Genomic DNA, 26,713 nt, shown 5'->3' on the forward strand with positions numbered 1-26,713 from the left:
GTTTAACCAATGCTTAGAATTAACTCCTCTTACAAAAGTTTTCTAATAATTAAAGTCAGTAAGTCCTTTAGGACATATTTGCCACTTTAACGGCCCCACACAACTGGAACTTTTTAATAATCATAAATATTTAGAAAGAGACTTAAAAGATCATTGCTTAAGGGCAAATATATTTTAGACTTTTTCATTATTACATGGAAAAAACTAGAATTATAGTACAATTATCTCATGAGCCTATGCAGTCTATTAGCAAATTATTAAACTGCCATGGAAACATCTCTGTGGGAATTATTTTCTAATTATCAAGAGTCCAGTAAAAACATTAGAAACAACAGACTTTACAATTGTGAATAATCCTTTGTGGTGGTGCTATCTTTTATCCCCATCACCTCATTAACATTAAAAGCAAAAATAAAGCCCAGATGCTTGTAACAATTAAGACACCTGAACATATACTCGAGGCAAATTATGTGCAACAAATATTCAACAATATCTTATTAGGCTATGTTTAAAGAACTGATCTGTTGTATTAAATGAAGATGCAACATTTCCAAATAACTGCCAGTATGAAGATTTTACTGTTAAAATCATGCATTTCCTTCAATCTGATTGAGAGAAGATGGCTCAGTGCATCTTCTTCAATGTTTAAATGCATGGATAGTAAATTTAAAAATATCAGGCAAAATTGCCAGAGCCAGCATTATGTAACATGCAGTACAGAATTATTTTGTAATTTTAACAAGCATATTTCAATTTAACTGTTTCAATAAATCAATTCATTTTGATAATTGTTCAGTTGGAATAGAGAAAAAAATTAAATTTAAATTATTGATAACTTTACAATACAAACACTTCTTGAATATCATCATCAATAAGTAAATTATCAAATTTACATATCTGTTTAAGTAATATTAAGTTCACATCCTTACCTTAAAATTATGTACTTTTTCATATTTGGGAATTCGTTCACTTTCCTTAAGTGTGGCTCTTCGAACGAGTGAAGACAGCTGTGAATAAGCAAACTGTTTTAGGGGTTGCCACAGAGTTGAGAATATTTTTTTGGGTCTCATTCTTATTCCTAGTGCTGCTCCTAAAACTTCACGATGGTTCTCTTGCTTAGGTTCACAAATTTGGAATTTATAAGCTATTGTACCAGAACAAGATTGCTTGGATGGCATTTTTGTTGTATGGTGCAATCGCTTGGGACAACCTGGGTTAATTATTTCCTTGAATGAAAATTTGATGTTAGATTTTATCTAGCTACACCAAAAAATGATGTGATCCACAGAATGATAGGTTACAAATAACGTTCTGCATGTGATAAACTATGTCTTCAAAAGTAGCCAAGCTGTCACTATTTCACCTTACGACAGATTACATCAGATATTTTCTTTGGAAAAATTAAATACATTGAATGAACAAGCACAGAATTTAAAATATTCTTCTTTAGTCAGATGAAAACACCCAAGTCATTTGGTCTAGTTAACAATTCATCTTCAAGCTGAGGGTCAGATTTAGCACCCATTTAAGGATATTATTCTCTGCACATTTGTTCTGATGGCTTCCTGAATTAACAATGCTCTAAGTCCTGCTGTCAACCAGTTTGTGGTTACTAAGCTCTTGTCAACATTAATCTCATGGAGTCCGGGGGCTGGAGGAAGAGGGAGACTGGGAGAATTTTGGGGGAGGGGTTGGGTTTCAGCAACCACAGTGAATTAGTCAGGTCATATTAAAAAATGCAGCCAGCCAATAAAAATCACTGGCACTGATCCACTGCTCCCACGACTGATGCTTTCATCACATTAGATTAAAAAACAACTATCAGAAAGAAAGTAATGAGTAAGAATGACTCATACATCATTAAAATATAACACCATATTGCTATCTTAAATGAATCACAATTAAATTTTCCTATTCAGTCCTATGAAATGTTGAGAATTACAAAATTGTTCACACAAATATTGAAAACATTATTTTATAAATAAAAAATCTTTAATATTCTACATCACTGTTTCATGGAGGAAAGTATAAAATGAACCATAATTTAGCTTCTTTTCTCACAATTATGAATATATTCAAATTAGATAGATATTAAATGGTTTAAACTGTAAACTATTTCACCAGAAATAGGATTAGTTTTGCAGAAGTGCCTCATCTTGATAACTAAAATTGAGTTAAGAGCAAGATCTTAGCTTTCTTATTTCTAGAAAGCCATTGATTTGTATGACATCTGCAACTATCAGAAGTTATTTATAATCTGTTTTAATGAGGTCTTAAAACATTTGTTAAGCAACATGACAATAAACTAGCCATATAAAATATTAAAAAAGTGGAATGAATATGGACTATTCCATTTTTCCAATCTGAAAGTTAAAGAGTGCTATTAGTGCCATTTAAAAGAAGCCAGCACCTCTTGATGGTTGCTTTCTGACGAATCAACTAAAATCCTTGAAGGATGGCATTAGCAAAAAGCTTGTAATGAGTAATCAAGTCTTCTGATGCAGCACTGAGGGCTCTGGTTCTGAAAATTGACAAGAGGATGGAGATCTGTTGCCTGAAAGACTTCGTAATCCCTGAGACATATGAAGTCTTACAGGCAACAGTTTCACTGGTGGTTGAAAGTGCACAAAGGTCAATGGTTGTAGGCTAACTGCCAGGATACAGTTTTCAAACCAGAAAGAATAGCTTGACAGCCTCAGAGTTGTCAAAGCAAGAATCCTAACTCTATCACACATTCAGTGCATGGCTTGCAAAAACAAATATTTTCAACACCTCCGTTCACCTTCCTAGAATCACTCACTAAAATTAATTTTCTGCTCACTCTATTCACAGATCTAAATCTCCAAATGTTGCTCTTTACCTCAGGCTTTAGCTATCACATACTTTCTCTATTCATCTGCAAGAAGAAAATTCTCAAAATAGCTCAATGTTGTCACAGGCTCACATGTTCTTTTCTTATAAGGGAAGACTGCACACACCAGGGATATTAGGTAGGCATTGGAAAAAAACTGAGCCTGTTTGCACACATACTCTCACCCCTATAAAGATTAGATATCAGGACAAGGGGCAGGTCACAGCTGTGATGATGGGCATTAAGATACGTCGATTTCCATGGCTTTTTCATACTGTACTCTGCTTTTGCTTTTTCAGGATTATCCCATTTACTGTAGGTATTTTCATTTGTCACTGATTTCTAACTACTCTCCTCACATATATAAATAAAATACATAAACTCGTCTTCCATTTTAGGAGCTTAAGCATTAAAGACATTACCTCAAGAAAAAAAGAGGGTTACTTCCTTGAAGCTGCAATTTCATTTGATATGACAAGATCAGAGACTAGAACCATGTGCACTTTATACAGGAATTACCATCAACTTAGGTCCCACACCCCCAGGCAAAGGAAATTATTACCCTTCAACCATCATGCTCCTGACAGTGTGAGTAATTTCAAACACCTCAACACTTAGCTGATTCAACAACCTATGGGCTCACCCTCAAGGACTCTATAACTCATAACTATTATTTCTCAATTAATAGTACTTGCAGTTTGTCTTCTTTTGCATATTGGTTGTTTGTCAGTCTTTGTATGTAGTTCTTCATTGATTCTACTGTATTTCTTTTTCTAACTGTAAATACCTGCAAGAAGATGAATCTCAGGATACTCTATGGTGACATATACATACTTTGACAATAAATTTATTTCGAACTAGACCACCTTGAATAAATGAGCTAGATCTAAGAGTAAAAGCCACTGGTATCAGACTTCACAGTTGGACTACTAATGGTTTAATTTAATGTACAAGCTTAGCTGTCATTTAACCATACATGAATTCCCATGAATATGGCCAAGCGAAACAATGTTCCTTCAGGCCAAGGTGCAAAACACAGTACCAGCCGTCATGCCCATAGCACAAGAAACATATAGTACATGGGACTGTATCACAAAAAGATTAATATAACTCGTCTTTGAGTCCATGGATATTGTCAGCAAGAACAAGCCCACAGAAGCCTGCAGATGAATGCAATTTAGCTTGTCTTCTACCGAGCGAACACTGGAGAGCAGCATCAACGGGAGGGACTAGCTCCCAATCCAGCATTGCTCATTGATATTGTCCCTGCTCCTGTATTTTTGCTTCCCTAGTGTTTAAGGAGTGAAGTTACTGAATACTGGATTTAGAGTAAGAATTGCTAAGTGCATTAGGAATAAGGTTGAGAATATTGGAAAGCAAAGTAACTTGTGTTAAGCATTCAATCAATGAGCAGTAATAGCTAGATCCGCAGACATAACAATATCCAGAACGAGAAACTTACAATTTCAAAAGCATCGTTGATGAACAAGTCTTGAAGTACAATATAGTATTGAAAGCGGCTTGAAAAATACCAAATCACTCCTGAACTCTGTTCTCATGCAGAGCCACAGATACTGTCTCAGGTGACTAACTTTAGCTTCATGGGAAAGACAGCTGCCCTCCTCCTTACGACAGCTTGCTTTCACCTCAAGCAACCACATGGCCGCATTTGTCCATGTTAACCAGCCAACTGGATTCAGTTCTCTGTTCCAAGCTCAGAAATAACTTTGATCATTTCCTTTGATTATCAAGGTACCCTTAGAATGGAAGTTTGTAGTAATTTCCCACAACGTAGATAATGGCAATGCTGGTTTAGTATGAGAAAAGGAAAACAGGCAGGATATCTTATTAAATTTGCTTAATGACAATTTTCATACAGGATAAGCAAATAGGAAAATTGAAATTGAATTTTGGATGCCTTATGTTGCAGTTTTGGTATCGTTATAAATACTAATGGTTGTGAGGACTAAGGATGACAAGGTTCTCTGTGTACTGGGGAGGAAAGGGATTTTTTTAATGTAAGAACTGCTTACTGGTATTGCCTCTGCTCCCATATTTTAGTTTCCCAGGTGGCTTTTAAGCACTGGTTCCTGATACAGAAGAAATATACCATAAGATGCAACACCTGGAAACACAACATGGATCAGCTGTAGAAGTTCTCGAAATTAGTTCATAATGAAAGCATTACTTGCACACTGATGATCTGCTTAAATGGTTCTGGTCGGGCAGCATACCTTTCTCTGAAGATCAGTTGAGTCTGTATTGAGGACTCTTGAGTTATTGTCAGGTAGCAAGTCTGTGATCTGAGGTCCTGTTTGTAACATTGGTGGTGCAGAGGATTAATTGAAAATGAATGTCTCATTACTATGGCTAGAAAATGTTTAGAGGCCTGCTTGAGAAGTTTCTGTATTTGCCTAATTACAAAAACGACGCAAAGACAGTAGAAGGAGTACAAAATTTTCCAAGGGTGATGTCAGTAATGTGGTATATACATATCAGAAAAGGATGAAATTACTGAGTTCTTTTTCCTGTGAAATGGTTGAGTGATGATTTAATAGAGTTCTTCAAAATTATTATGTTTTATTACTGCACACAGACGGTATGTTTCAATGTATTGGAAGAAACAATTATATAACTGGTCTTTTAAATATGCAATGTGTCAAAATTGTTCACATTATACTAAATCAATCACAGAATCTGTAAACAATTATATGAAAGATAAGATTTTAAGATACCCATTGGATACTGCCAGTATTAATAAGCTTGCACGCTAACACCAACGTGCAAGCAAACTGCATAATTCGACCACACGTACAAACAAGCTGGAGGAATTTATTTTGTACGTGTTGCTTTGACCACAGCATCTGCAGTGTACTTTGTGTTTATAATTTGACCACAGTTTTTGTATAGTGAAACCAATCATTTTATTAATCACAATTATGACATTCAACTTAGGACTAACAGAAGAAAAATGAATAATAATTAAGCCTAGTAAATGTATTTTCATTTCAAGTCAAGGTGCTAAGGTGGAATGCAAGCAGGGATAACCAAAATGATTTTAATGACAGGGCACTGATTGCTTCAGGCAGATGTTATAACCAAAATGACCTGGCCATTAACTCTTCTATCTTGGTCTAGTATAAAACCATTGCTCAAGTTTTGGGTGGTATGGTAGTATTGCTCTTTGCCTAATACTGTTGAAAAGCCAATGATTCAGGTTCAATTCTTGCCTCTGTCTGTGTACACCCCATGACCGTGTGAGTTTCCTCTAGATGATCCGGTTTCCCCCCACATCCCAAAGATGTGTTAAAAAATTAATTGGTCAAATGGGTGTTATTGGGCACCAATGGCTTGTTGGACCAGAAGGGCCTATTACTGCGCTGTATCTTGAAAATAAATAAAAATACAATAAAAGTGCCCCCAATAATTCCATTAGAACCTGACCTACACATTTAAAAGAGGACAGCATAAAGTTCAAAATCTGACATAACCACCTACATTTGGTAGCTTGGATGAGTTCCCTACTCCCCTTCATAGTTCTCTGTCATAGTTTCTACTGGAAAAGGACCATAAATTTCATCCTTGTATACACTTTGTCACAGATACTGCTATAAGAATTAAAGTACTGGAACAAGATGGGAGTAAAAGAAAATAAAACATAAAAGCAAATCCTGAGCAAATGGTGAGTGGGTTGAAAGTGACATGTGTTAGAGGCACATTAATCATTTTTTTCCCAGAAATGACACTGGAAATGGAGCAAATCCAAATGTGTAAGGACCTCTTATTTCAATCATAAAACACTTCATCACTGTATCTGTGAAAACTAAGTGGATGATTCATTTACATTTAGATACTTGAAAGGTACATAAACTTTCCTTTAAGTAATTTCATTTTTCAAATCACATGCTTTTACAAATAAAAACTACATACCCATCTACCCTGTACTTATAAAGAAAAGTTGAGGTTGAAATCTTATTAAATGATGCAACAAGCTTCAGAGGCCACATTGTTATGCTATATCATTGAACAAATTAACTAAATGGAAAGGGTTTCTGATAAAAATCAAAGAAATATGAACTTCTGTCTCTCTAATATTAAAAGAATGGTACTTTTGTCCAACATCTAATTTATTACATGATCCTATATCCTGAGCCCCTTACTGTACAATCATCTATCAGTCTTGAAGAAACCCAAAGAATATCTAAGACCTTCAGGAATACAGGATTTATACCCCATTGTGGTTTCTAAATGGTTGGCCTATGATCCTGATACTAAACTAGCTAGCCCCAATTTCTTCAGCATAATAAATGAAAATTTCTATGTGAATGAATAATAAAATGTATTAAGACTTGGAAAGTGAATAGCTATTTTTTATATTCATTATTGGGATCTGAGTCTTGCCTGCAAGACCAGCATTTATTGTCCATATCTAATAGACCTTGAGGACTTCTTTCTTGAACAGTTGGAAGTCCTTCTGCTAAAGGTACTTTACTGCCACATTTTTGTTGTCCTGTGAGTTCCAATTTTAAACAGAGCAAACAGAGGTTTGGTGGTGTATTTCTTAGTCAGGATGGTGTGTATTATGGAGTATTCTGGAGTTGTGTGAATATAGCAGATATTAATTCAAACAAGAACAAGGCTTCAGCTCTTACTGTTAATGTAAATAAGTTCACGAAGCTTGAAATTAGCCTTCAGTTTTATTTTGTAAATTACAAGCAGTAAATTGAAGTTAAAAGCACAGACTGCTCCACAGGCTAAGAGATTGCATGTCCAAGAGCCAAACATTAAGAAAATGAGGTTGTGTTAATTGGTTTGCATCAAACCAGACAACATGGTTAAGTTACTTGCACCATTGTGATTTGAGTGCATGCTGACAGTCCAGACAGATGTGGTCATTTAGCATATCAAACATGGTCAGGGGTATAGGCAATCAATAGGTTTTGTGTACTTACCATACTGTGTACTCAGAAGTATGCTGACAACATTAATTTTGGTTGTTTTGCTCTCTGTTGTAAGGTTTTAAATATTTGTATTAATTAGTTTCACCTAAAGGTTTTTGGACTTCAGAGGTGTCTTATCAATTACAATGTGCTTCAACTATGCATCTCAAAGGAACTGTTTGTCAACCCAAAGTATTGAAGTAAACAATGTCATTGAATATTGAAACTGTATTGAATCATCTACTGTTACCATTGATCTTAGGGTATTAAAATGTGATGTACCTTTGGGTTTGTGATCCTCTATTGAGAGTGTCTCCAGAATGACGCCTGCTAGTTGTGCTGAATAAAGACTTTTATATTGCCAGCTTCTGTGTCTCTCTGGTCACTTTGGTTAGTCACAACATTTGGAGGCATGTCCAGGATACATTCACTACCCACCATGTGACAAGTGATTCCAGCCCTCTAAAGGAGTTGAGTTTTTTTAAAAAAAGAGTAGCACTCATACTTGGATCTGTTTAGGTCAACAATCACTGGATCACAGAGCATCAAAGGACATGGAGGAGAGCCGACTGGTAAATATACAAGATAAAAGTATGGTGTGTGTCTGTTGTCCACTGAGTGATTATACAAGTACCCTCTGGCAGCCTGAATGGTCATTGACCATTTAGTGCACCAAAAGGTACTTGTATAGTCATTCAGTGGGTAACGGATTAAATGCTGTGTGGCTACTGAGAACACTAGGGTAGTGTGCGAGATACTGTTCAGGATGCTAGAGGGTGCATGTATACTCGTTTGAGGAATTATCTGTGTACTGCCTGTGTGTGGGAAAACCTGAGAATCAATTGCTGAGACAGAAGGGGAGAACTCACACAGTATATACTCCATTAACTTGAGAAGGTTGAGCAGGGAATGGACAAAGCTGGGTGGGTTAAGATCTGGAGCCCGGAGGAACATCGGCAGTAATGGAACCCAGAGGAACATTGGCAGAGGAAGGGAGATAAAGCATCATTGTTCTATGTCATGTATAATTGACAGAGAGAACAAAGTACCCATAATCACATTGTGTATAAACAGAGCTACAGAAGGCAAGTGATGAATGTAGGGAATAGCGAGACAGTGTACAAGTAGAGCTATATAGATTGAAGAAACAGCTAGAACAGTTACGGAGAGAAAGGGATGTGGGTGGAAAACAGGCAGAACAATTAGAATACAAGAATGAATTAATCAGGGGCCTGGGCAGACTGAGAGGTAACTGTGATAAAGCCCAACAGGAGGTGGCCCACTGGGCAGCAGCCCTGCGAATAACTGATGAGGAAAGGAGAAAATTCAAACATCAGAGGTGCAGAAGGACTTAATAATCCTTGTACAAGACTCCCAGAAGGTTAATTTACAGGTTGTGTCTGTGGTAAGGAAGGCAAATGCAATGTTAGCATTTATTTCAAGAGGAATAGAATATAAAAGCAAGGAGATGATGCTGAGTCTTTATGAGACACTAGTCAGGCTGCACTTGGAGTATTGTCAACAGTTTTGGGCCCCATATTTCAGAAAGATGTGTTGTCATTGAAGAAAGTCCAGTAAAGGTTCATGAGGATGATTCCAGGAATGAAGGGGTTAACATATGAGAAGCGTTTGGCAGCTTTGGGCCTGTACTTACTAGAATTTAGAAGAATGTGGAGGGGAGGGGGGAAATCACATTGAAATCTACTGAATGTTGAAAGGACTAGATAAGGTGGATGTGGAAAGGATACTTTCTCTGGTGGGGATTTCCAGAACTAGAGAGGTTGGCCTCAAAATTGAGGTGTTTCCTTTTAGGACAGAGGTAAGGAAGAATTTTTTTAGCCAGAGAGCAGTGAATCTCTGGAATGCTCTGCAACAGACTGCAGCAGAGGCCAAGTCTGTGGGTATATTTAAAACAGAAGTTGATATTTTCCTTCTTCAGCGTGATCCAAGATTCACACGTGTTGGCGTCGGAGCTGGACCTCCACACACTGGCGTCTCCCCTTCCCCCACCACCACGCTGCCATCTGATCTTTCCGAGCCTGAGGCTCAATCACCGGTTCCCGGGCCCTCAAGGACTTCAGCTTCCTCTCACCCCCACCCCTTCCCTGCTGTCTCCACCAGCCTCCCACCCGCATTGGACCAGAGCTCTCAACCCTGCCAGGTCTTCACCATCCCCTATGATCTTCCTCTCTCTGAGGCTGAGCGCTCTGTCCTTAGTAAAGGCCTCACCTTTGTCCCCCTTCACCCTCACCTCAGTGAGTTCCGTGTGCACCAGGACGTGGAGCTCTTCTTCCGCTGGCTCCGTCTTTGGTAGGGACTCTCCCACCCTCACAGATGACCCATTCTCCCATCTCCAACCCTCCTCCTCCTCATGGACTCCCTGCCCAGGACTTCTACCTGCCCTCGATCTGTTTATCTTTAATTGCCTTCAGGACATTAACCGTCTCGACTTCACCACCCTTTGGTCCAATTCCAACCTTACCCCCTCTGAACGCTCTGCTCTCCATTCCCTCTGCAACAATCCTAACCTTACCATCAAACCCGCTGATAAGGGGAGTGCTGTTGTCGTCTGGTGCACCGACCTGTACATAGCGGAGGCAGGACGACAACTCGTTGACACCTCCTCTTATCTACCCCTGGACCATGACCCCACTAGGGAGCACCAGTCCATTGTCTCCCATACCACTTCTGATCTCATCAGCTCTGGAGATCTCCCACCCACGGCCACCAAACTTATAGTTCCCACACCCCGCAGTTCCCGTTTCTACCTCCTACCTAAGATTCACAAATCTGTCTGTCCAGGTAGACCCACTGTCTCTGCATCGGTGCTGCTTCCTGCACACACGCTGAGCTCATCGACTTCATTAACTTTGCCTCCAACTTTCACCTCGCCCTCAAATTCACCTGGTCTATTTCCGACACCTCCCTCCCCTTTCTAGATCTTTCTGTTTCTATCTCTGGAGACAGCCTATCCACCGATGTCTACTACAAACCTACAGACTCCCACAGCTACCTAGACTATTCCTCCTCCCACCCTGTCTCCTGCAAAAATGCTATCCCTTTCTCTCAATCCCTCTGCCTCCGCCGCATCTGCTCTCAGGATGAGGCCTTTCATTCTAGGACAAAGGAGAGGTCTTCCTTTTTAAAAGAAAGGGGCTTCCCTTCATCCACTATCAACTCTGCCCTCCATTGCGTCTCCCGTATTTCACGGTCCTTGGCCCTCACCCCATCCACCTGCCAGCCCACCAGGGATAGAGTCCCCCTGGTCCTCACCTATCACCCTACCAGCCTACAGATCCCACGTATAATCCTCCGTAACTTCTGCCACCTCTTACGGGATCCCACCACCAGCCACATCTTCCCCTCCCCCCCACTCTCGGCTTTCCGCAGGGATCGCTTCCTATGCAACTCCCTTGTCCATTCATCCCCCCCATCCCTCCAGGCACTTATCCCTGCAAACGGAAGAAGTGCTACATCTGCCCCCACATTTCTTCCCTCACCACCATCCTAGGCCCCAGACAGTCCTTTCAGGTGAGGCACCACTTCACCTGCGAGTCAACTGGGGTGATATACTGTATCCGGTGCTCCCGATGTGGCCATTTATACACTGGGGAGACCTGCCACAGACTGGGAGACTGTTTCGCCGAACACCGGCGCTCGGTCCTCCAGGAGTGGCGGGATCTCCCTGCGGCCACACACTTCAATTTCACAGACCACTCCCACTCCGACATGTCTGTCCATGGCCTCTTCAACTGTCAAGATGAGCCCACACGCAGGTTGATGGAGCAATACCTTATCTCCCACCTAGGTAGCCTCCTACCTGCTGGCATGAACATTCAACTCACAGACCTCCGTTGATACCCCTGCCCTCCACCTAACCCAGGCATGGGCAAACTACGGCCCGTGGGCCATATGCGGCCCGTTAAGCTTTTTAATCCAGCCCGCAGAACTTGATGAAATTATATTAATAAACTTTGTTAACGTTTTTCCCCCGCAACTCTGGCGTTTTCCCAATAGATGACGCACTCTATATACATTGACCTTTGTTGAGGTGCAGCGTATTACTCCACATTTGCGCTTTACTCTTTGTTCGGCTCGACCTATTTGTGTGAACAGGCGTTCAGCAACATCAACAAAGCCAGCCACAGATCCAAGTTAACTGACCAACACCTCAGATCCATCCTGAGAATCGCCACAACAAAACTAAATCCAGACTTTGATGCGCTGGCTAAAAAGGGAGACCAACAACACTTTTCCCACTGAAATTCAAAACAAGTTTCTTCGTTGTGTTATGTAAAAAATGCATTTGAAAATATTTTTTTCAATAAGCCTTACATGTTACATGTCATTTCTGTTAAGTGATGGACATGAGTAGTGCACAGGTGCACGTACGTTCTCAAAATAAAAAATGCGCTCCAGATCAAATAACGCGCTCCGCATACTGGCGAGCTGTCAGTGTTCTGTCTTTGTGCTGGTCGTTGTTGAGTTTTGGCACAGGGGACAATTGAATAAGAAGGAGCAGGACAAGTAGACCTGCATCTCCTACCGTTTTTGAAATAAAGACAGTCAGGAGGAGAGTGATGATGATAATATCTTGAAGGATAACAGAATTTTCAGTGCTTTAAAATAATAACTGTTACTATTAAAAAAAGCTGTATTTTATTCATTTAATTTTCAGTGTTTTAAAAGTCATTTCAATAAATAGCTAAATACCATGGGACTTCAAAGACAGATATTTTGTTGTAATGCATTTGTTCATTTTCAATTGAAATTAAAGCACATGTTTTCTACATATCCCATGATATTTTATTTTCTCTTATGAGGTGTATTACCAAAACACTCCGTCCATCTGCTCCTGGTCCGGCCCCCCTGTCAAATTTTAGAACCCTTTGTGGCCCACAAGTCAAAAAGTTTGCCCACCCCTGACCTAACCCCATCCCTATCTATAATTTTAGTCTAGTTCTCTTTCTCCCTCTTTTCCCCCCTCACTATAATCTCCCCCCAGCTCTACCTTTCTTTCACTTTTATTTCCCATAATTCTCCACCTTCCCCCAGCCCATCACTTCCCAGCTATCTACTTCATCCCTACCCCCTCAACCATCCCATGTTACTTCACTCCTGATGAAGGGTTTCAGCCTGAAACGTCGTCACTGCCTCCTCCCATAGATGCTGTCTGGCCTGCTGAGTTCTGCCTGCATTTTGTGTTTTTATTTGATACTTTCCTAATTGGTTGGGCCATCAAAGGATCTGGTGAGAAGGCAAGCGTATGGGGTTGAGTGGGATCTGGGATTAGCCATGATGAAATGGCGTAGCAGGCTCAATGGGCTGAATGGCCTAATTTTGCTCCTATCTCTCGTGGACTTATGATGAGGTAAACTGGGAAGCACTGGACCAAGGAGTTGACAAGTGGAAAAGCACACACAAACAGGAGAGGTAGTACCCAGTATTACCTGTCAGAATGGTACCTATAGAGACCAGGCAATGACAGGCTTAGAACCCTGATGATCCAAGCCAGGCACTTACACTCATCTCCACCATTCATAAACCCTTCACCCTAGGGGAAAAGCAGAGGATTCCATCCAAACTGGCCTCAATATGGCAATGAGAATTTTGGCGTGACTTACAAGAAATGTTCACCCCAAAGACATACACTTATTGGTTAAAGCTAAATGCCTGAAAAATACATGGGACAGTATGATCATGGGCAACTAGAGGGAATACCAGGAATGAAGAAAGATATTGAAACTTTAAGGAAGAAGTGAAACTTGGAAGAGGAGAGTGTATCTGGAGAATGGTAATGCCAGTTGTTCAGAAGGCCAATGAACCTGCCATGGACTATACAGAGTGAAAATACCGGGCTTGAAGAATTATTTGGGGCTGGGCAATCCAGGGAAGGATGATCCAGTCTTCCTGAAAATGCTCAAGGAAAGGCTGAGCTCAGCCCACCAGGAGGTTTTAAGTAACGGTGGGATCCATGTACTCCACAATAGTTTCATGGGTCAGAGAAATTGATCATAAGAGAGAGAAGAAGGATTGTAAGGTGGCTGTAGCAGACATAGCTGCTGTGAAGACACAGGGATCTTGCTTCGTTTGCTACTGACCAGGCTACTAGCCGAGGGACCGCCGCACTAGACATAGAAGGGCAGAGATAATATCTGACAGCTGTGGTCTCCGCACTCATATCTGACAGCATAGTTGGAGAGTGTCCTAAAGGAAGGAGACACGGAGTCACCCACCAAAAAAGGTAGAGGCCACAACAGAACCTATGTCCCAAACTTAGACAGCACCCTCTATTGTCCAATCTGACTACTGACCAGATTATAGAATGACAGATGTACACAAAGGCATTGGTATTGATAAATGCCTTAAGGCTCATTTATACTTCTGCGTCGCATCGACATCGTAGGTACCGCATACCCTACACCATACCTAGGTCGTACCCTACTCTGTAGGGTGATGTGCACCTCTCCAGAAAAGTTACTCATGTGTTGCGGTGATGCAGACCACAACAACTGTGATTGGTCCGCTTGGTAGCATCGCATTTCCTCCTACACATTTCCGGTTGCTTCTTCTCTGCCATGTCTGCAGGCTGTGCGTAAACCAATACAAAATAGATGAACCAAATTGTCAAATCTACCTGCCGACATGCAAAAATGTCTGAATTGCATTTCCTCGTCCATGTCTCTCACGAAGAAACTCAACACAGTGGCAAAGAAACTCCACCGCCAACTAGCATTTTGGTGTACAACAAAGCATGCTCGCTACGGCGTAGCCCATACACACAAGTACAAATCAGCCTTAACTCTTGCCAATAATTGGAGAGGCTGTTTATATTATGGGTGAAGGGCAAAAAATAGTGAAGGCAGAAAGAATTGAGTCACAGATACCCAAAATCAATAGGGTGCAGCTTTCAGAATATTTCTGGGTCTGTCCAAATAATGAGGGCACTATCTTTGGAATAGACATACTGAGGGAGGCAGGGGCTGTTATAGACTCTGGAAAGGGAGAAATAAGATGGACAAATGAGGGGCAATGAACGTGTAAGAGTACACAACCTTGGCAGCATAGCCACAGCCACTCCAATCATCAGGGACTGAAGCCAAGATGGTGTCTATGGGTTACTTTGTCAGCAGTTCCCAGAGATATGGGCTGGACTCAAGCAAGATTGTGGATGGGTAAAGATAAACCCAGTTAAAATAGGGGGGGGGGGGGAGGAATATGCACAAACCCCATAAGCAGTTTCCTATAAAAGCTGATGCCCTAACAATGGTTCAGAGTATAGTGACAGAATTTTAAAAACTAGCGTATACCTCAGGTACCACTAACTCACCTATATGGTCAGATATGGTCATATCTGTTAACAATAGACTACCCTTAATAAGACCACACTAAGATGGCATTCCATTGTGACCAGCCCTGCCACAATTCTGAATGGCCTATCTCTAGAACATAAATTTTTCTCATTTCTGGACACTGCTGATGAATTTTGGGGCCCCCATGAACACCCAAGTCCCAAGATCAAATTGCCTTCACTCTGGGTGGGTAGCAGTGTATGTGGACAAGATTCCCCCAGGTATTCCACAATAGCCCAAGCCATTTTTCATAAGGTCATGGCATAGACTTTGGGAAAGATTAATTTAACCCCCTTCTGCTCAACCATCTTACAATATGTACATAGATGATCTACTAATTGCCCCAAAGGATGAAGCAGGTCACTTAGGGGCAATGACTAGTAAATCTGTGGAAGCCCCACCATATACAAGGCAGATACTACTGAAGTTATATCACCACATAATGCATTAGGGAAAGCACAGCACAATCATGATAATCTGGCAGACATGGTAAGAAATGCTATTGTTGTTGTATTATTTGTGCCCAGCATAACTCTGGTAAGGGTATAAAGGTGCAGCTGGCAAAAACGCCACAGCCAAGGAGCCTCTGGGAAAACATTCATAAAGATATCATGGAGCCCCTGCCAAAAAGCAGGAGAAAAAGCTACTGTCTGATGATCATGGATCACTTCACCTGGTAGGTAGAGGCTTTCCCAATGAAAGATTGTTCTGCCAGCATAGCAGCATAGATTTTAGATCAGGAAATCTTCCCCAGGTGTGGAACCCCAGTGGAAACACTGGATTCAGGTTAAACAGGGTAATTCTTGTCACCTTCACAAACAGAACAAGGGATCAGGTCCACTCATTAACAATGTCATTACAGGGAATCTAAGTGATGAACACCAGCCTGTTGTGTCACATCTGACCACACCTAATGGAAGTAGACCCATAGATGAAAGAGTGGAAACACAAATGCAGAAGACGGAGAGTGCATATCAGTGTATAGTGACTAAAGTGAACAGTAAGGTCCTTGCAGTAATTAGAATAGAGACCACCCCAAACCCTTCTGTAGATTGATCTAACAGACTGGTTGTCAAGATCATCTCTCTCTGTCATGGCATGGATCATCTAATACTCTGTCATGGCATGGAATGTGAACTATCACCTGTGAACCTGAAACAAATTTGCCTTGCTAAAACCCTGTCTACAGTGTAACTCTGACATTAACTACTGATAGTTTTAGCTATCAAGAGATCGAAGGTGCGAGTAGATTGTGATCAAATAACTGGAATGTTTGATTGCCATCTCTGGTCAGTGTAATAACCAATTTGAGATGTTAGGAAGTGTAGACATAGGTTAGTAATTGTGAAAGGGATTTAAATGGAAGGATCTTTTTCACTGCCTTGCTTAAAGTCCTCCTTAAAGTCTGGCCTTCCTGGGACAGATTTCTGTAATGGAGAAATGTAACGGAGTATCCTGGAGTTGTGAAAAGCACCATTGAATTAACTATTTTTATGTTATTCATAATGATAATAAATGTACTTCCACCACTGATCATCCCTTATCTAAAGTACCTTAAACTTTTCCGTTTCTTTGCTATGCCTCCTGTGGGCACTGTTCCACTCTTGGCCTGTCCTGGTTCCCCCCCCCCCCCCCCCCCGAAACCCAAAGAAGAATGCTTCTGTGCTCTCATTCCTACATCACTGCAGCATCCATTCATTCAGTCATATACTGTCTTGTAAATTGTAGTATTGTAGTATGGCACTCTAAGAACCGCCTGCAAGAACTGCACTTGTTTCACACTGATGGCTGGGAGAACTTGTAACGCATCAATAGGGATGCTTACAACTGAAAAGATTCACCCTTCACCCTTCATATAACTTCCATAAGCAGCACAAGAGTTATTTGCAAACAATTCCTGTATGGAGCTATTTCTTAGTCATTTATGTAAATCAAGGGGTAAAGGGAGCAGGAACAAACTATTGTGACAGAGCATCAGTCACAATCGCATCAAATGGACGAGCAGGCTCCAGGGGCCAAGTGACCTTCTTCACTCCTAATTTCCTATGTTTCTATTTTCAGTATTAAAAAAAACCAGCATTTATTAAGAAAGATGTTAGAGGTTGTGTACAGTGCCTTCTCCAGTTCAGGTATCTGCATCAGGATTTAAATTTTGACAATTAATATATACTTAAAATGTATTTATTTATAAATAAATTGCCCAACATACTTATTGGATCCATATGTTACAATGGACCGTGAATAGAAAGGAGATATTAGAAAAGATAAACAAGAAGTTTGTCATAGAAATTATGAAAATGTACATTCAGAGAGCTGAGGGACATAACTTTGCACATCTAGAAGCACTGCAGCCAGTGACAAAGTGAAGGTAAAGTAGATTTGGGTTGTCACCAAACACAAACTTCTACAAATATACTGTTTAAAGTATCCTGATTGGTTGCTTATAGTCTGATGCAGCAATTTGAATGTGCAGGAATCGGAGCTGCCATAGAGAGTAGTGGACTAGCCTATTAAATCACAAACACACCCCTCCCTCCCAAACATAAGAAGGCAATATCCAACATCGAAAGATTCACAGTATCCAAGCCATGCCATTTTCTTGTGACTACCACTGGGCAAGAGATACAGAAACCTGAAGTCTCAGTTTCCCTTCAGCTATTCAATTCTTGAAACAACCAGCACAACCCTTATCACTACCACAGTATAGCAACACTATTACTATGTTGCAGTATAACACACATTGCTTTTTTTTGTTTTAATTCTGAAAATTATGATTTATATTTAATTAATGCTGTTCTTCTGAAGGCTACACCATGATACCATAAGCCTATGATGCTGCAGCAAGATTTTTCATACCACTTGTGCATGTACGTACTTGCACCATGACATTAAACTCATATTCGATGTTGAAGAAAGGCAAGAAAACACAAGGTCATAAGAGGAATAGAACTTAGCAGAGGGATATGGTGCAGAAATAAGTTACAGGCATCAGCTAATGATTACAATTTAATTAGGTGAAAGGACTTGTTGCAGAGAGGACATCAGGACTCTTCAACTGGAAATAAGCTAGGTTAAATAAGTTGAAAACTTGGCAAATGAATGTATTAGAAAATGTGAAGTTATGCACTTAGGTAAAAGGAATCTATATGCAAACCATTATTTAGATGGAGAAGGACTAGATGAGTGATGTAGAGGTTAAGGTGTTCTTCTATATGAAATACAAGATTACAGGCAGATACAAAAAATGGCATATTGGTTTTTATTATAGAGGATTGGAATTAAAAATGAGGAAATATTGTTAAAACTGTTCTGAAGTACCTTGCACAGTTTTGACTTATATTTAAGAAAGATTATAGTTGTTTTGGAGGTAGTTCTAATAATCCTGGACTGAGAGGATTGTCCAATCACAAGCAGTTGAAGTAATCAGCTATATATCCTTCAGTATGTACAAGAGGGGTGATTATATTGAAACAAGTAAATCCTGAGAGGCATGCCAAGGTAAATGTTGAGACGTTTCAGTGAAGGAGAATTGTGAAAGAGGTGATGCAGTTACAAGATTACATTTGAAATTGAGATGCCTTAGAACTTCTCCTCAAAGAGGATGGTGAATTATCCAGAAATCTCTGTCTTGAAGAGTTATGGAGGTTAGGTCAACAGAGATATTCAAAGAGGAAAAATAAACATTTTTTGAAAGATCAAGGAATTGAGGGCTACGGGAACTAGCACAAAACAGACGTGACTTTGGGCTAATGAGCCAGTATTATATTGAGTAGAAGGGCAGGCATGAGGGGGTTGAGTGGCCTACTCCTGCACATTAGGCAGAAACAAGCTGGGATCAACCGGGTGGCTCTATTTAAAGGTAAAAGAACAGTGGCAAACGGGAGGCTTTTAAAAGTGTTGTTTCAAGAGTGCAGATTTTCCTGTTAGGTAGACCTACCAAGTCCCAGGAACCTAGGCTTATTAGAGAGATTGACACTCTGGTAAAGAGAAAAAAGGAAGTTTACATTGTGTTTAAGCAGCTAAGTACAAATGAATGGATGTGCTGCAAACGGATAGGGTCCAGAGGAGATTTATGAGAATGATCCTGGGAATGAAAGAGTTCATGTATGTGCAGCAGGGTCTGGGCCTGCAATCATTGAAGTTTAGAAGAATAAGGGGAATATCATTGAAATGTACCAAATATTGAATGGCCTAGTAGAGTGTACATGGAGAGGATGTTTCCATTGTAGTTGTCTAGGACATCCCTTTAGAATAGAGATGAGGAGGAATTTCTTGAGTCAGATGGTGGTAAATCTGAGGAATTGATTGCCAAGTGGAGGTTGACAGGTCTTTGACTATTAAGGGCATCAAAGGTTATGGGGAGTGGGCAGGAGAATGGAGAGGGAAAATAATAAGCCACAACGGAATGGTGGAGCAGACAAAACGGGCCAAATAGCCTGATTCTACTCTTCTGCCTTATGAATCCCTTGATAAGTATAAAATGTTTAAGATCTAGCTCAAGGGAAAAATCAAGAGAGTATGAGATGGATTTGGGAGGCAGGGTTAAAGATAACCTCAAGCGGCTCTTAGAAACATGAAAACCTACAGTACAATACAGGCCCTTCTACCCACAAAGCTGTGACAAACATGTCCTTACCTTAGAACTACCTAGGCTTACCCATATCCCTCTAATTTTCTAAGCTCCATGTATCCATCTAGGAGTCTCTTAAAAGATCCTATCGTTTCTGCCTCCACCACCACCGCCGCCGGCAGCCCATTCCATACACTCACCACTCTCTGCGTAAAAAACTTACCCCTGACATCTCGTCTGTACCTACTTCCAAGCACCTTAAAACTATACCTTCTTGTGCTAGCCATTTCAGCCCTGGGAAAAAGCCTCTGACTATCCACACGATCAATGCATCTCATTACCTTGTACACCTCTATCAGGTCACCTCTCATCCTCCAAGGAGGAAAGGTCGAGTCCACTCAACCTAATCTCATAATGCATGCTCCCTAATCCAGGCAATAACCTTGTAAATCTCCTCTGCACCCTTTTGATGGTTTCCACATCCTTCCTGTAGTGAGGTGACCAGAATTGAGCACAGTACTCCAAGTGGGTTCTGACCAGGGTCCTGCAACATTACCTCTCAGCTCTTAAACTCAATCCCACGACTGATGAAGGACAATGCACGGTATTCTTTCTTAACCACAGAGTCGCACCGTATTCCTTCTTAACCACAGAGTCAACCTATGTTGCAGCTATGAGTGTCCTATGGACTCAGACCCCAAGATTGCTCTGATCCTCCACACTGCTAAAAATTTTCAGTAATATTAATAGTAAAAGAATGACAAAGAGAGAGACTCGGTTCTCTTAAAAACCATCACGGCCATTGATGTGTGGAGCCACTGGAGATGGTTGAGATTTTGAATGTCTTTTTCTCCTCATGCTTACTTAAGAATATCAAGGATGCCAAAGAAATGTGGGTAATAAGTAATGATGTCTTGGTTCATGCACATAAGGGGAAGGAGGTATTTACTGCCTTGAAGTGCAATAAGGTAGGCAAATCCCACAGCACTTGATCAAGTGCATCCCCAGATTTCATCAGACACTGGGGCAGAAATTGCAGAGATCCTTGTCGAGATAAAATCCTTCATCACTATGCACTGGCTAAGTTCCAGAAAAATGGAGGGTGACTAATCATGTTCCAATTTTCAAGAAGAGTAGCAACAACAGGCTAGGAAATTGTAGGCTGATGACCCTGACTTCAGTTGCAAAGACGTTACTGAAAGGAATTATGAGGGACAAAATCTACATTACCTGGATAATCAAGGCTTGATCAGGAATCAGCAGCATGGCTTTGTGTGAGGGAGGTCATATTTGACAAATCTTTTCAAATTTTCAGAAGAGGGAACAAGGATAAATTAAGGCAGGGCAGTGGATGTTGTCTATATGGATTACAGTCTTTCATGGCAGACCGATCTGGAAGGTTAAGTCACATGGAATTTACTAGAGCTGTTGAGAGTTGTTTAAACTAATGGCAGGGGGATGGGAACCAGTATGATAGAGCTGAGGATGAGCCAGCAGGTTTAAAGTAGATGATGGATGTATCATGAAGGTAAGGAAGGACAAGCCAATGATTGGGTACAGAAGCAGACAGAGCAAAAAGTTAAATTGTACCACAGAGGCAAAATTCCAAAGGGGGAAGCATGCAGGACTGAAGGTGCCGTATTTAAATGCGTGTAGTATTCAGAATAAGGTGGACGAACTTGTGGCCCATTTAGAGATTGGTCGGTGTGACATTGTGGGCATCACTGAGTTGTGGCTGAAAGAAGGCCACAGTTGGGAGCCTAACATCAAAGGATATACTTTGTATCGAAAGGACAGGTAGGAAGGCAAAGGTGGAGGAGTGGCTCATTTGGTAAGAGGTGGAATTACATCTTTATAAAGAGGTGATATAGGGTCAATGTTGAATCTTTGTGGGTGGAGTTAAGAGTTAAGGGTAAAAAAAAATACTATGGGAAACATATGTAGGCCTCCAAATGGCCAAGACGTGCAGTTCAAATTGCAAAGGAAGCCGGAAAAAGCATGTAATAAGGGCAATGACACAATTATAATGGGTTATTTCAATATATACAGTGGCATGCAAAAGTTTGGATACCCCGGTCAAAATTTCTGTTACTGTAAATAGTTGAGTAGAAGATGAGCTGATCTCCAAAATCATAAAGTTAAAGATGAAACATTCTTTTCAACATTTTAAGCAAGATTAGTGTATTTTGTTTTGTACAATTTTAGAGTGAAAAAAAGGAGCACCATGCAAAAGTTTGGGCACCCCAAGAGATTTGAGTTCTCAGATAACTTTTACCAAGGTCTCAGACCTTAATTAGCTTGTTAGGGCTATGGCTTATTCACAGTCATCATTAGGAAAGGCCAGGTGATGCAAATTTTAAAGCTTTATAAATACTCTGACTCCTCAAACCTTGTCCCAACAATCAGCAGCCATGGGCTCCTCTAAGCAGCTGCCTAGCACTCTGAAAATTAAAATAAATGACATCCACAAAGCAGGAGAAGGCTATAAGTAGATAGCAAAGTGTTTTCAGGTAGCTGTTCCTCAGTTTGTAATATAATTAAGAAATGGCAGTTAACAGGAACGGTTGAGGTCTGGAAAGCCAAGAAAACTTTCCAAGAGAACTGCTCATATGATTGCTAGAAAGACAAATCAAAACCCCTGTTTGACTGCAAAAGACCTTCAGGAAGATTTAGCAGACTCTGGAGTGGTGGTGCACTCTTCTACTGTGCAGTGACACCTTTACAAATGTGACCATCACAGAAGAGTCATCAGAAGAAAACCTTTCCTGCATCCTCACCATAAAATTCAGTGTCAGAAGTTTGCAAAGGAACATCTAAACAAGTCTGATGCATTTTGGAAACAAATCCTGTGGACTGATGAAGTTAAAATAGAACTCTTTGGCCGCAATGAGCAAAGGTATGTTTGGAGAAAAAAGGTTGCAGAATTTCATGAAAAAACACCTCTCCAACTTTTAAGCATGGGGGTGGATCGATCATGCTTTGGGCTTGTGTTGCAGCTAGTGGCACAGGGAACATTTCACTGGTAGAGGGAAGAATGAATTCAATTAATTACCAGCAAATTCTGGAAGCAAACATCACACTGTCTGTGAAAAAAGCTGAAGATGAAAAGAGGAAGGCTTCTAAAACAGGATAATGACCCTAAGCACACCTCACAATGGACTACCTCAAGAGGCACAAGCTGAAGGTTTTGCCATGGCCCTCACAGTCCCCCGACCTAAACATAATCGAAAATCTGTGGACAGACCTCAAAAGAGTAGTGCATGCAAGACGGCCCAAGAATCTCATAGAACTAGAAGCCTTTTGTAAGGAAGAATAGGCAAAAAAAAACCCAAACAAGAATTGAAAGACTCTTAGCTGGCTACAGAAAGCATTTACAAGCTGCGATACTTACCAAAGGGGGTTTTACTAAGTACTGACCATGCAGGGTGCCCAAACTTTTGCTTCGGGCCCTTTTCCTTTTTTGTTATTCTGAAACTGTAAAAGATGGAAATAAAAAAGTCATCTTGCTTAAAATATTAAAGAAATGTGTCATCTTGTACTTTATGCCTTTTGGAAATCAGGTCATCTTTTACTCATTTAGCTATTCACAGTAACAGAAATTTTGACCAGGAGTGCCCAAACTTTTGCATGCCACTGTAAGGGATTGGGAAAATTAGGTTGGTGTCAGATTGCAAGAGAGAGAATTTGTTGAGTGCCTATGAGATGGCTTTTTAGAGCAGCTCAAGTCTGAGCCTACTCGGTGAAAGGCCATCTTAGATTGGGTGTTGTGTCATAACCCAGAACTTATTAGGGAGCTTAATGTAAAGGAACCATTAGGAGACAGTGCTCATAATATGATTGAATTCATACTGCATTTTGAGAGGGAGAAGCATAAGGCACATGTATCAGTATTGCAATGGAATAAAGGGAATTACAGAGGCATGAGGGTGGAGCTTGTCCAGGTGGATTGGAGGAGGATACTGGCAGAGATGACTGAAGTTTCTGGGAAAAGTTCACAAGGTTCAAGATAGATATGTCTCACAGAGGAAGAAATGGCAGGGGTAGAGAACTGTGGCTGACAAAGGAAATTAAGGACTGCATACAAGCCAAGGAAAGGGCATATAAAATAGCAAAAGTGGGTGGGAAGCTGGATGATTGGGAAGCTTTTAAAATCCAACAAAAAGCAACTAAGAAAGGAAAAGATAAAATAGAAGGGCAAACTAGCCAATAATATAAAGCAGGATACCAAAAGTTTTTTTCAGTTATATAAAGACCATAAGACATAGGAGTAGAATTAGGCCATTTGGCCCATCGAGTCTGCACCATCATTCAATTATGGCTGATTCTGTTTTTCCCTCCTCTGCCCCAATCCTCAGCCTTTTCCCCAAAACCTTTGATGCCACATCCAATCAAGAACCTATTAAGCCTTACCTTAAATACACCCAATATCCTAGCCTCCACAGCTGCCTGTGATAATAAATTCCACAAATTCACCATTCTCTGGCTAAAGAAAATTCTCTGCATCTGTTTTAAATGGATGCCCCTCTATCCTGAGGCTGTGCCCTCTTGACCTAGACGCCTACACCATGGGAAACATCCTTTCCACATCTACTCTGACTAGGCCTTTCAACATTCAAAAAGTTTAATGAGATTCCCCTCTTATCCTTCTAAATTCCAACAAATGCATTCCCAGAGCTATCAAATGTTCTTCAGATGATAACTCTTTCATTCCCGGAATCATCCTCATGAACCACTTCTGAACCCTCTCCAATGCCAGCACATCTTTTCTTAGATGAGGAGCCCAGAACTGTTCACAATACTCCAGGTGAGGCCTCACCAGTGCCTTATAAAGCCTCAGCATCACATGCCTGCTCTTGTATTCCAGACCTCTTGAATTGAATGCTAACATTGCATTTGCCTTTCTCACCACCGACTCTACCTGCAAGTTAACCTATGGGATGTTCTGCTCAAGGACTCCCAAGCCCTTTTACATCTCACATTTTCCGATTTTCTCCCCGTTTAGAAAATAGTCTACATGACCATTCATTTTCCAATATTGTATTTCATTTCCCACTCTCCTAATCTGTCTAAGTCCTTCTGCAGTCTTCTTGCTTCCTCAACATTACCTGCCCCTCCCCACCAATCTTCCCTTAAGGAAACCATGCTGACTTTGTCCTATCTTGTCCTGTGTCACCAAGTACTCCATAACCTCATCCTTAACAACCAACTCCAACATCTTACCAACCACTTAGGTCAGGCTAACTGATCTACTATTTCCTTTCTTAGAGAGTGGAGTGACATTTACAATTTTCCAGTCTTCCGGAACCATTCCGGAAGCTATTGATTCTTGAAAGATCATGACTAATACCTCCTTGATCTCTTCTGCCACCTCTTTCAGAATTCTGGGGTGTACACCATCTGGTCTAGGTGACTCACCTACCTTCAGACCTTTCAGTTTCCCAAGAACCTTCTCTCTAGTTATGGTAATTTCACACACTTCATGCCCCCGACACCTGGAATTTCTACCATACTGTTAATGTCTTCCACAGTGAAGATTGATGCAAAATATTTATTCAGTTCATCTACCATTTCCGTGTTCCCCATTACTACCTCTCCAGGATTGTTTTCCCAAGGTCTGATATCTACTCTCTCCACCATTTTACACTTTATATATCTTAAGAGACTTTTGGTATCCTCTTTAATATTATTAGCTAGTTTACTTTCGCATTCCATCTTTACCTTTTTAGTGACTTTTTCCAAGTTGACTTTTAGAGGCTTCCCACTAACTTTTGCTCTATTATACATCTTTTGCTCTATTATATGCCTTCTCTTTTCCTTTTATGTTGGCTTTAACTTCTCTTGTTAGCCATGGTTGTGTCATCTTTCCTTTAGAATATTTCTTCCTCTTTGGGATGTATACATCCTGTGCCTTCCAAATTGGGTGGATCTTAGGAGGGATGATGGAACCTAATGGTGACTTCTTATGCTTGCATCTTCAGAAACAGCTCTATTTCTACCTATAATATCTTTATTTTTTTCCTTTCAGGGTTCTTTTGAAGACCCTGACCTGGAAATACACACAGGCTTCGGTTCTTTATGGGAATGGGACCCTGTTCTCGGAGTTCTACGACTGGCCGTTATCCGACATGCCAAGGGTTTGTCCTGAGAGTTTCGATCGTGTTCAGAAGCCTAAGATCTCAGGGCTCTGGAGACAGGCGGATCAAGGGTTGGTGTCACGGCTGGAGATTCATGTGTCGTCGGGGAGGCTGGAAAATCTTACACTATGGGCCCAAAGACCCGAGGTCTTTGCAATCTTTGGACACAGAGCTCGAAAAAAGCGACGTAATGAACATTTAAGATCATAAACCAGTGGGTTGTTATGTTTCCTGCTTGCTGTGAAGATGGGTACATCGCCCTCTCCCTTGCAAGGGGGAGAGAGAACCTGAAGGTTGTCAAATTTCGGATGAAGTAAGAAGCTTTTGGGGTAACTTTGGCCTTTGATTTTGCTATAGCTTAGCACATGCTTGGGCTGAGTGACTGTACCGATGCGCGTTTATTTTTGCTGCTGGGGGAGGGGGGATCATTGCTCACTGCCGCTTATGTGCAGGAGGGGGGAGCTGGGTGGGACTTTGGGGGTTCTCATGGTTAGCTGTCATTCACTCTTTGGGGCACTTCTCTGTTTTTGTGGATGTTTTGCGAAGGAAAGCCATTTCAGGATATATACTGTATGCATTTCTCTGACATTAAACTTGACCTTTGAACTTTTGAAATTCCAGCCATTCTTTCTGTGCCAGTGTTCTTTTCTAATCAATCTGGCCAACTCCTCTATCATGACTCTGTAATTCCCTTTACTCCACTTAATACTGATACATCTACCTTTAGCTTTTCCTTCTCAAATTTCAGGATGAAATCGATCATATTATAAGACCATAAAACATAGGAGCAGAGTTAGGCCATTTGGCCCATTGAGCCTGCTCCATCATTTCATTATAGCTGATCCATTTTTTTCTCTCAGCCCCAA

At 40.8% G+C, this 26,713-nt stretch overlaps 1 protein-coding gene across 3 annotated transcripts in view; it reads right to left on the reverse strand.

Annotated features, from left to right (window-relative positions):
- Window positions 1–26,713, reverse strand: part of chn1 (chimerin 1) — a 109,360-nt gene that overhangs the window by 21,068 nt on the left and 61,579 nt on the right. For all 3 annotated transcript variants that reach the window (XM_059966698.1, XM_059966697.1, XM_059966699.1), the window contains exon 8: window positions 930–1,007. In XM_059966698.1, coding sequence (XP_059822681.1) covers window positions 930–1,007 — 78 coding nt within the window. The remainder of the gene's footprint in view (window positions 1–929; window positions 1,008–26,713) is intronic.

Source organism: Hypanus sabinus, chromosome 4 (assembly GCF_030144855.1).
Source record: "Hypanus sabinus isolate sHypSab1 chromosome 4, sHypSab1.hap1, whole genome shotgun sequence".
Lineage (NCBI taxonomy): Eukaryota > Metazoa > Chordata > Chondrichthyes > Myliobatiformes > Dasyatidae > Hypanus > Hypanus sabinus.